Source organism: Larus michahellis, chromosome W (assembly GCF_964199755.1).
Source record: "Larus michahellis chromosome W, bLarMic1.1, whole genome shotgun sequence".
Taxonomy (NCBI): Eukaryota; Metazoa; Chordata; class Aves; order Charadriiformes; family Laridae; genus Larus; species Larus michahellis.
The window spans coordinates 20,957,156-20,969,504 of NC_133929.1; the positions used below are offsets into that span (position 1 = coordinate 20,957,156).

A 12,349-nucleotide genomic window follows, 5' to 3' on the forward strand; every position below is an offset into this window, starting at 1 on the left:
TCTCTGCTTAGCTCCTCCCGAGGAGAAAATATTTTATGCTCAACCTGAAGGATTCGGAACCTCTGGGAAGCAGAAGCAATGAGAAAGGTCTGTGATCCATCTTCAACTCTTTTTTTCCAAATTTCACAGATATTTAACTCACAGAATTCCTTCCATTTCCCTGATGATCTTTTTGCTGGCAACAAAAGGTGTGTCCCCCCCCCCATATTATTTCATTGAAGTAGTTCATTATTTATTTTACCTGACCAGCTCCCACCAAACAGTCCTGTGGAGCTATGCTATCTTTCAGCCTGTCACGAGTCACGCTTTTCCTGACATGGGAGGAGAGCAGTCATTCAGATGTGCATGCTCCAACAGCAGCAGTGGTGGGCAGCCAGTGGAGTGCACCAGGGCACCATGCCGCTCCACCTGGAGCAACTTTCTGTCCTGCTCTGAAACCTCTCTGATCAAAGACGGTTACTTCAAGTAGATCCCACATGTGCACATAGGTCTGCTAAAGGCAAGAGAGCTTGCATCTTTGGTAGGCTGATTATTGTGACTCTCTACTTCGTACTCAAGAGACCAATACTAAACTAATTTAAAACTTCTGTTGGCCTGAGTTAACAAAACTAGTGTATGCCCAAGGAGATTCTTGCAGAGGTTATGTACCTCCTGTTGCCACCTAAACATATCCAATTTCACTCTTCTTGTCATCCACTGATAAAACATGAATCTTTTTTCAATATATAAGCCTACAAAATCCTACTACTGAAATTTTACACCAAGCCTAACAAGCCTTGTTCTATAGGATGGTTAAAAGTCCTTATAGCAAAATAATTCTCTAACATTATACCTTCTTAAAAGAAAATAATTAATAATCTCAGTTTTCAACTGTAACTCCATTAGAGCTACAGCCATGTATGAAAGATTTAATGTAATATTCATAGAACTGTATTAAGCCAGTAGACAACCTTAGTTTATATAATTCCCTATCTATAAGGGAAGGCCGTTGATAGTGTCCATAACTGCCATACTAAGGCATTAGCCAAATATATGTTTTCTAGAAGTTTTTAATACTTGAAGGTTATATTTTTTGGTCTGAAACACTGTAAAACTCTTTTGGTTTTTTATGTTCCCACTGTTTTGTACAAATATATATTGAAATTACCAGATTTCACACAGTATTAATCTGGACAAACTTAATTTAATCTTTTTAGGTGTTTTCACAGAATAGTCCTCTTGAAAAAATCACCATTTCTGTTTCAGCTAATGGTTATTGTCTACAAAAAGCTCTGAAACCATTTGGGACTCAGATTAATACTGATTCTGAGTGAGTGACAAGTAAAGCATGTGGCCTAGCAAATTACGTTCTTAAAAGAGGACTCTGTGACACAGGAAGAAAAGTATGGGTTTGACAATTGGCCTTCTATCTGTGCCCTCTGCAATACCAGCAAATTGATAAGAAAGCATGAAAGCAAGCTTTTTTCCTTGGATAAATTGCAGCTCTCCCACCATCCAGGAAAGTACTCAAAATGAGAATACATCTGCAAAGATAGCAGAAAACAGAACTCTGGTCTTTGTAACTCCCCCTAGGTGAAAAAAATCACCTGAATTGCTGTTCACTAGGAGTAGTCAGGGCCAAATCAAAAATTCATCAGTATCACTGAGGACCCAAGTGAGCCCAATCACATCAGTGGAATTACTCCGGATTTATACAGCTGTAGTTGAGATAAAGCAGTTGACTACCAGCAACTACTTTTATGAAAATGAAGTTATTCCTGGTTTTGACACCTTTATCAACCCCAGGTCCTAATCTGACAGAAGAGCATCCTAATTATTTTCATATCTTTCTGTATGTGTGATCATTACGGGGTGAGAACTCCCCATCAAAGATGGATTTTTCAACATTAAGGAAAAAGAATGAGCAAAACCACAAAAACTCCTAAAATTAAATAGTCTATCATTTTCAGAAAAGCTAATGACCTAGAATACCATCTCTAACCCATAGGCTATTTTTTCTACTTGAAAGCAAATGCTGTCTGTCACAAATACCTTATTGGGTAGAAACAAGACAGTTGAATGGTGCAAAGTTATGCTGCCTTCTAGCTTTGCTCTTAAAATATGAAAAATTCTTATCTATGAATATAAAATGGAACATTAATTTAAAGCAACAAGATTTCAATATGGCAACCTGTAATATATGAGATAAAATGCAGAATGCTACACAGTTTGAAAGGAACTTGTTCTTTAATTATATACTTCTTTTTACAAATGGTATATCACCATTTTTTGCACTCTCTCTTGGCAAAAAGTACATTTCATTACACAGGAGACATGCTGTTGCTCCTTTTATTTCTGATCAATGCCTCAAGGCTGGAAGGACATGTTCGGAGGGCTTCCTAGTTTCTTTGAGCTTCCTCTTTGACCTCAGTTCTTTGCTCTAGACAGGCTCCCACTGAGCACCAACAGAACCACAGAAGTCTCCCTCAGAAGAACTTCATTGAAGGGATTCAGTTCAATCCTAATCACCAGGACACGCCATAGTCTTCTACAACAGCCAGGAGAAGCCAAAGCCTTCTACAGGGCTCACACAGGTACTCTGCCTTGAAGTAAGCTACAGAAAGATGCTCACCCTCCAACCTTTACCCAAGACTGTTTTCTCATGTGAGCATGTGCAAGACCATGACTTACTACCATGGGATTACATAATGCTAAAAGCCCTTGCAGTAGGGGAACCCAATGTCTGACATAAAGCTCCCTGGAGATAATGGGTCCTCCCAGGAGAATCTGACTCATAAAAGCTACAATTGTTCCCAGTCCTTAGGCAAGGCTCTTTTCTGCTCTTCCTCCCATAGAAATGGTCTGGATGCAATCTTGTGTGAGCATGCAGAAGGCCGTCAGGGGAAGGAGATGTATTTCTGTACCTTGTTTAGTCCCTCATCTTTCAGTGAGATTTTCTAGCTACTGCTGCACAGGATAGTAGGCTTATCTTTATGAATCAATTTTACCTTGTTAAAAGGAGCTGCTTTTCCTCAGATGAGGACAGTTCAATGAAACATCTGTAAAAATCTTCACCCTCCTGTAGCAAGGAGGACATTAATTCTTAAGAGCTGTCCTCTTAAGTGGGATTTATTTAATGCCAAGGGAGAATTATAAATTGGACTTTTTTTTAGATTTACTCACATTTCATCCCTTTCTTAGTTTTAATTGTAACTAAACTGAACTCACCCAGCAATTTAAAATTTATTTCCCTCTAGGTGCTGAAGCTTATTAAAGTAGGTATTTTGACTCTGAGTGATTAGACTCTGACTCAAATGAGAATTCATATTCTGCACAGTAAGTAATCCATGGAAAAAATATGCCAACATGTATCTTCATCTCCTTATTTATGAGCGATGAAAAATATGGGAAATTATTAGAGACTAACAGGAAAAAAACAGAAATGTCATTACTCCCAACACAGAGAAAAGTGATCTAAATTAATTTTGTCAGAGTGAACTCCACTTTCAAATGTCTTATCACATTAACACTTTAACAAGGCCTACAGGTCTATTTTTAGGTACTTAATACATTAAAATATGTGATGAAAGCAGAGAAAGAAGTTACTGAAAACGTTTTCCGTAAAGACATTCAAGCACTCTTCCCAACTCTGTGCTGGTGAATCATTCAAACAACAGTGCATACATTTGTATGACAAAAACACCTGCATAAAGAACCTGTTGCTTTTTAAAAGTACTAAGCAATGCACAGTAATACTGAGACCACTATGTGGTGTGGGAGTTCGGCACTTCTGAAAACTAGGCATTTGTGCTTAAAACCACATTTTTCTCAAAGAAAGGTAGACATTCACAATTTGAAGGTACTGTTCTTAGTATCAGTACAGTATGCAGCTGAAAGAGAATAGCCCCTCACTTCACTAGACTAGAAAGAGATTTCCACAAGTCCATAATATCCGTGAAGTATGTAATTTTTACAAGATGTACTGATGGGGATTGGGTTAATTTCAGACACCGCTGATTTTCTAACAGCAAGGCAAGAAGGATCTGTCAAAAACAAGATCATCAAAAAAAAGGTGAGCTCAATGAGACTGTGAGTAGAATGGTTTTAATTTTGCTTTTCACAGACCCTCAACATTGCCTATTTTTTAAAAGTACACAAGGCTGTATTCAACATTATTTCATCTACAGAATCTTTAATGAAGAAATTAAAATCAAAATGCTTTCCATATGTTATATCTAAACTAGATTCTTGTTTCATATCACAGATTTCTCTTACAGGAAATGGTACTGTCCTGACAAAAATGTTAAGCTCTATTTGATAGAAAAGTTAAAATTGAAAGATGATGTACAATCTTACAGGTATTCTGAAATAGCAATAAACAGAGGGCTAAGTACAAGCTGTGTATCTAGTTTTCATCCCTATCTTACTGTAGTAGAGGTAGATTTTAGGAATGTAATTACATATTTAATAACCTGAACACAAAGTTAAGCGCAGCCATCGGCAACAGATGACCTGTACTTGCGCCAACCCTTCCTAAGCTCTGTATAAAAACGGTGCTGGCTAAACTGAAACCATTCAGAGCAATGGATTCCATAAAAATTGTTTTCTCCTCTTTTTAAGTCATACTTTCATGGACACTTTCATCTTATGTAAGCCAGCACTGTTTCTAAAAGGAGCAATCCAACCTTCTCTTCCCAAACCTTGCATAGCCAGTAAACATGTTGCCATGCAATGAACCAGACAGAGGAGCTAGGTAAAAACTAACCTATCCAAAAAAAGGCTGGTCTTAAACTAGATCATTTTGGAAAGGAAAGAAAAAGAATGAAAATGTTCAGGAAAGTGTTCCATTTTGATATTTTCAGATGGTCACATTTTTATGTTTCAGTTTAAAAATTTTTTGTCAATTCTCTCCTTTTTTGCTACAGTATATATAAATTGAACATAAATTTTCAAATAAAAAAACACATCAATTAGCCCAAAACCATTTATCTTCACCATTTTTTTGTATTGAAGACTTTCAGCGTTATCAGAGTGACACCAGAATTTCAAAATTATTCACCAAATGGAATCTCTGATGTAAGCAGAGTTTTATTAAATTCATGTAAGTAGCAATAGGGCATACCACTAAAGGGGAAAAAACATTATCTGTATGTATTTATCATCAAGTGGTTCAAACACCTGGTGGACATAATGCGCTAGGACTTCAGACAGCTGTAGAAAGCCACAAGCAATTCAGTTACTCTTTCAGTGGCACAGCTCCCCAAGCTGTGAAATATTTCACTGCTACAGTGATGTGGGAATTAATTCATCAATTTACATTAGAATTTCTGATACTGCAATATTAAGCACTATGAATAAAAAACAAATAGCCAAATATTCAAAATCAAAACAGCATAAGTTAACAATTTGTCATTATTTTAAGCAAGGATACACAATTACTTCAGACTAAAATTCAACTTTCCTTGCATCTGCAGAACTACCATTATTATAATCATTGTGCTCATGTAGGGAAAGCAGAACACAAGAAGGAATCTTGCTGACAAAATTAATCTGTGTGTTTAGTTCTTACAGGTCTTATCTAGTTTCTTTACAATATGCTGCAGCATTAGATCTGTTCTCATGCACAGCCTTATTGTCACTATCCCTCACTGCCATTGAGAGTTAAGTACATATTTGAACAAAGAGGTATTTCAGAACTGATATGATGTCCTTGTTTAGCCTCAGAAAAAAAGAAAAAAGGGGTGAGAAAAACACTAAAAAAAAAGGAAACATCTTTTTTTCAGGACAACCAAGCACTGCTTTTATGTAAACCGTGTCAAATGACATATAAAGTGAAAACAACTTCAGGGCATCACGCATATCTATTTGGAAGATGACAGATCAGCAATTCTGTTCAGTCTAAAGGGTTTCTGGAGGAGCAATGTTTCATATAGGGGCAGATAACAGGAAAAAGGAAATGAGATTCTTTTCAAAAAAAACCTCAACATGTTCACACTGTAATATCCTTTTTAGATCCTGCAGTAAAAAGCATAAAGAATCCAGCCATTTCTGATATTCTGACAGATGTAGTTAGAGTAAATCTTGCAGTCACAGCACCCGAATGAACACCTCACTTTATAAGAAATCTATCATACTACCTATCGCTTTCTGACAATGAAATTAAAAACTGATAAACAATCTGCCCCATATTTAGTGCCCACATTATGCACAAAGATGTGCTTCACTAATAAATTTCTAATTACAACCTTTCCAAACCAGGAAGCATCTCTGCAGTGTCAAACAACTCTAATAATTTAGAAGTGTGAACACAGTGCATTTAAAAAAAAAAGTACAGTATGAACATGAAATACAGTCCAAAAGGATTAACTGAACTACACAGGTAAAGGATTATTTATGATAATTCACACAATACAAATATGTTTGTACTTAAAGAGATTCTTCCCTTCTAACATTTCAAGAAGAATCCTGCAAATGCAGAATCTCCTTGAAGCATATTTATGCCCATCTAGTGATCATTTACACATATATTATATACACAATATAATAGCTTAATACCACCTAAAGGTCAAATGTTGGAACAGGTCTATATAATTAATAAAAAAATAGTAGTTCTCAGTTGGTTTCACTGGAACCTCTGTACTTGAACAAAATCTAAGTCATGCCCTCAGGGTTTCGTTCAGGACTTTACTGTGAGAATACAAGTTAACTCCACTGAAGCTATGATAAATGTGCTCCGGATCAGGCCTATCTATTTGGATTGATCTGCAGCATGGTTATGTACCACCTCAATATTTGAATAGTACTAACGTAAGAAGAGGCTGTGCAATCAATCCAAGCAACAGGGAAAAATCAGATAGTCAGAGAAGCTGGCCCCAAGAAGAAAAAACTCACACAGATAAACTTAACAGTTTAAAGAACAAACACAAATCTTAGGTCCTCATCATAACTGAAAAATAATACTGGTACACTGACATCCATGGACTTACACTGATTTACTAAGAATCTGGTTCTGAGTTTATAAATTAAGACCACTGATAAATGGACTTAATGGACACTAGGGGCAACTACACTATGCAGAGGAAAAACACCAGTGATATTTAACTTGCTAGTATTGTAACCTGCCTTTATACAAGGGTAAGACAAAGAATCCTCCTTCTCAAACAGAAAACATATTGCCTTCTTTCAGAGGTCTCTGCTCTTGTATTTAACCACTATGGCTAAAACAAAGCCATGCTACACACTGACCTAAAGGAACATCTAAAGGAAATAAAGCATGAAAAAGACTTAGTTCCAAGCACGGCTAGTGAGTGCTAAAGTACTGTAATCTTCCTTACATACCATTTCAACTCTTACTCATTTAAATCTGTTTCTTGTTTTGAACATCCATTCAGTGAACATCCACCCCTTTGCCCATTACTCGAAAGCCTGTGTTCCTGTTGGTTTGAAAAACAAAGTCATCAGGCTAAATATCTGAAATAACAGGACAAGGCCTGTCAGCTGATACTCAAATCTATGATCACAAGCTAATAGAGGTTTTGTCATTTAGGGACAATTCCTGAGTGCAATAGTAAAAAAATAGGGTCACCACTCAGGAAGTCCACAGATGCAGCAACGGTAGTAGGAAAAAAAATCAGGGCCAAATGCACGAAAAAGATCCTTAGATAGCCTTGTGCTCTCCTAAATTGATACCACGTACATGTCACCGTTGTTGACCCTTGTAGAGCTTGTACTGGAGACCTGCCCAAACACTGCACAAGGTACAGCGTAGCCACTGCTCAGCAAGTACCTTCTCTAAGAAGAAACCACTAACTCTTCTTTGATGTGAGAAAGAAAAGTTTGGCCCTTAATGGTCAAGGTTTAGGGTTTTCATTTTATGTACTTCACAAGACAACTTACTACCATAAACTTGCCACTCAGTACACCACTGTATACTAAGAATATTGTAAAACATCTTTCTAAATCAAAATACAAACAAGCAGAGAACACAAAACCCTTCTCTCAAAGGATGCCTTTTAAATGTTCTTAAAATGTCAAAAGGAAAGTGAAATTTGAGCATGCTTTAAGTAGCAATCCACTTTCATCAATTTCTCTAAGCCTAACTTTTATTTCTCAATTCAGTTTGAATTTTCAAGATCCTGAGACTAGTTTCCAGTCAACAGTTTCCATAAGCAAATGCTGACCCCAGTTAAAATTCAAGGTTGTGGGATGTAAGGCCATCTTCCATCTCTCATTGTAGAAATGACGTTTTGTTTCAACATTTATAAACCAGTTTATTTTACATCAGTTATGCCCTTAGGCTTTTTACTTTATTCATCTTGGAAAATGGAAAAAATAGACAGATTTCACTTCCTGGTTTCTTGCTGCAATATTTGGTTTATAAAACAGTGCAAAGTAACTTTCAAATTTGATTGTTTTAACTACATGATAAATAATATTTCTGTTAGATAATTTTTACTGTATCAAGCCTTTCAAAATTGTCTTTTAAAATAAGATCAAAACAAAACATATACTAAAACCCTAAATTAAAGAATATACTACAAGCAACCTGAAAATACATCTGATTCTCAGCTACTGGGTGAACTGAACCATTCTACCCCACTGAAAATGATAAAGTTGTCTTTTCCTTTATTAGGAAGAAGCAGGGTAGTGAGGTGGGAAAGCATTTTTCTGAGCAGCCTCGCAGCCTGGGGACCATCTGAGAGCCTGGTCCTGCAGTCAGGCCCTGAAGCATGCACAGGGGAGAACTGATGGCTGTAGGAGTGTTGCCTGCACTGAAAGGTTCACTTGCAAAGAATACAACACTGTAACCTGACATACCCCGGTAAAGAAAAAGAATTACCAAAGATATCAGATGAACTGTCTGAGAAAAAAAAACCAACACACAAAACCAACCAAGACATCTTGCCAAGTCTAATAAAATAAAAAGATAAGAGGATGACCTAGCATATATTATAAATACCATATTAAGTAAAAGGTAACTAAGAGCCAGGGAAACAAAAAGGATGTGTGTTCAAGCTTTTACATATATTTCCTTTTGAAAACAAACACAACAAATGGTGAAATATAATAAAAAAATGTGTACATGCACAATCCAGTTTATAACCAAAAGCTCGTAACCACTTAGAAATAATATTTAAACTACTATTCAATAAAACATTTTTTTTAGCCTTAGAAGCTATACTGGCATTTCACTTGATGTCTCAGTAGTTTAATTTGGTCAATTGCAGACAGTCTTGCATCTGTCATGGGACTAAATATGGCTCTCAAATGCAAGAGAATAAGGTGTCGATGTGAAATTTGGCCTATTTATTATTAAAATCATAACTTTTCCCAGTTTTTTAAGATGAATTCACCTTATATTTCATATGTTGATGCCTTTGCTGTGTTTCTGTTATTTTTATATACAGCAGAAATTCTACATATACACATAAATTAAAAAAAGAAACAGTGAAGCACCACAGGGCAGCATCCAGAGGAACAAGCCTCCAACAACTGGGATCATCTTTCTGATCACCTTCCTCGACACTTCCTCCTCAGTTTACGTTTGCACGAAGGCAGATGATTTATTGCAAAAAGAAAGGAAACAAAAAAGCCTGCCACAATATTGAACCACTTCACCTCACTGCCAGCAGGAAATGAAGGGAGTCATTACTGTAAAAAAAAAGTACCTTTTGGAGCCTCCAATATAGGTGAAGGTAAAGGTGGAGTCTGAGTACCTGAAATCTGAAATACAACGAGCTGCGTTATTACAACTTATCTTTATTTTAGCTGAAATAGCTGTTTTGCAGACCAGCATTCTGCTACCGACACGATGGGGGGGGGCGTCATCATGAATCAGAGGAAATGCAGCAACTGCCCCCCCTCAGCCCCTCGCAACAAGTGCCCGGTGCTATGGCAACGGCAGGGATTTCCATTGTCAGAAAAGGCAACAGGCAGCCACAAACCGGGCTCCTGCGACGGCAAATCACTGCCGGCACCTCACCGCTAAGGAAGCGGTGAAACCCCGGGGTTTTTTGCACGGAAGGGGGGACGTTTACCGCTTGCCGTGCCTCCAGCCCTGAAGCCAGGCGGGCGGGGATAAAGGCATGCACCAAGGATGGCAGGAGCCCGGCCGCCCGGAAAACAGCCGTGTAGCGCCCGCCGGAGCAAAAAGCACCAGGGCTGCTCTCGGCTGTGCGCTCGCCCCAGCAGCTGCGGGCTGCGCCAGGCAGCGGGGTCACGCACACTGGCACACACTCGCCCCGTTTTGCGTGTGGCCACTGCCACGCTCCCTGACTCGGGATGCCCCCCCTCACCCTTTCCCAGCCGGCGCCTGATTTCATCTGCCCACAAATGTCATCGGAAGGAGAGGAGGAAGAGCGGGGTCTTCAGCCTCCGCGCCGCCAACCTGGAGCCTGAGAGAGAAACTCACCTGCAAACAGGCAGTCCTTCTCCGCCTTGCACTTTTGGATCACAACGTCAATATCCTTCTGAATCCTCTCTTGTCTTGAACACATCCCCATGAAATAAATCCCAGGGGAGAAAAAAAGCAGCCTTTCTTTCCACCCCACCCCCCCTCCCCGCGCTGCCAGTTTTAATATTCAGTCCGAAAGACGGACCCTGGGGCTGGCGAGCAGGAGCTTCCCCAGCGGCCTAGAGGGATCTGCTCGGCCGGCTGGAGGACGGAGGAGGAAGGCGGCGGAAGCCGATGTTGCATGCCCAGATGTGCCCGCCCAGATGTGTCGCCGCTGCCGAGGAATGGCTGTTTCCTCACAATAGATCCAGCGGAGAGTGGCGGCGGCGACACGGGTTCCCTCCCATTCCCCACGCCCTCTAGGTTTCTGGAGGTTGGTTGGCTGGTTTGGTCTTTTTCTGGAAGGGAAAAAAAAAAAATGGGGGGGGGAAGACGACCCGACCGTTCACATCTCTGCCCCTCCCGCCAGCAGCGGGTCTGCGCGCGGAGCCGGCCGTGGCGGCACCCGCACCTGGTCCCTGGCGGCGCGGCGGAGCCAGCGCTGCTGCAGCGACGCCGAGCCGCAGACCCTCCCCTCGCTCCCGGCCTGACACGTACGGCCCCCGACGGCTCCCCGGGCGGAGGCAGAGCGGAGGAAGGAAGAGGCGGATGCAGAGAGCCGTGCGGGTAGCCCGTGAGGTGGCAGCTCGATGGCCCCGGCCCCGCTGCCGGCCCTCGCGTCCTGCCCCCGCCCCGGGGATAGGTTTTCGCCTCCTCCTGAACAGCGGAGAAATGCAAATGGCAAGTGATCTAGGCGGCGGGGGAGGCTCCTAGGCCGGCATCAGGGAGGAAGCGGGCAGCGCCGTGCTGCGCAAGGCCGGCGGCGGCGGGTCACAGGGGAAGAGGGCACTTCCCGGTCGGGCAGGGTCCCGTCGGGCCCGTCGGTGAGGGCTGCTTGCCCTTTGTCCCGGGGGGGACGCCGTCCGGTTCCCAGCGGGGCGGGCGCTACAGGTGGCCTTCTGCGGCGCTCGCCGCCGCAGCTCCCACTGAGAGCGGGTGTCGGCAAGCGGCACCCTGGCCCCACCGCGGGCAGAGCTCCTCTGCCTGGCCCTTCCCCAGGCAGGAAAATCGTGCAGCCCACCCTTACCAGAGAGCTATCCTCTGCCTGCCTGTCGTGGTTTAGCCTCAGACGGCAACAAAGAACCACGTGCCGCTCGCTCACGCCTTCCTAATACAGGAAGAATCGTAAGAAAAGGCAAGACTCTTGGGTTGAGACAAAGGCAGTTTAACAGGACAGCAAAGGGAACAGGCAAACAACAACACGGATAGGGGAATATACAAACACGATTACGGAACCGCCGCTCCCCGCCGCTCGCCGGCCGGACCGGACCCAGGACGCCCCAGCCCACTTTTAAGCAGCAACTTCCTGCCCCCTCCCCCGGCAGCTCAGGGTGGGCGTGGCTCACATGGCATGGAATACCAGGAAAAATTAACCCTATCCCCACCGGAACCAGGACACTGCCTCCGAGTCCGTCCTATTGATCCGGATGCGTGCCCACTGAAACAATAAAAGGAGGCTGGATCGATGGGCCGAGGCCAATGGTATGAGGTTCAACAAGACCAAGTGCTGGATCCTGCACTTGGGTCACAACAACCCCATGCAATGCTACAGGCTTGGGGAAGAGTGGCTGGAGAGTTGCCTGGCAGAAAAGGACCTGGAGGTGTTGGTCGACTGCTGGCTGAGTATGAGCCAGTAGTGTGCCCAGGTGGCCAAGAAGGCCAACAGGATCCTGGCCTGTATCAGGAACACTGTGGTGAATGTGACTAGGGAAGTGATTGTCCCCCTGTACTCGGCCCTGGTGAGGCCCCACCTCGAGTACTGTGGCCACTTTTGGGCCCCTCACCACAAAAAAGACATTGAGGTGCTGGAGTGGGTCC

The 12,349-nt window shown here is 42.0% G+C and overlaps 1 protein-coding gene across 1 annotated transcript in view; it reads right to left on the reverse strand.

Annotated features, from left to right (window-relative positions):
* Window positions 1–11,054, reverse strand: part of LOC141735545 (protein mono-ADP-ribosyltransferase PARP8-like) — a 157,537-nt gene extending 146,483 nt beyond the window's left edge. Inside the window, 4 exon segments of the mRNA XM_074568519.1 lie at window positions 9,648–9,702; window positions 10,391–10,506; window positions 10,508–10,605; window positions 10,607–11,054. Of these exon segments, the coding sequence (XP_074424620.1) occupies window positions 9,648–9,702; window positions 10,391–10,506; window positions 10,508–10,605; window positions 10,607–10,675 (338 nt within the window). The 5' untranslated portion in view covers window positions 10,676–11,054.
* Window positions 11,055–12,349: the final 1,295 nt, after the last annotated feature.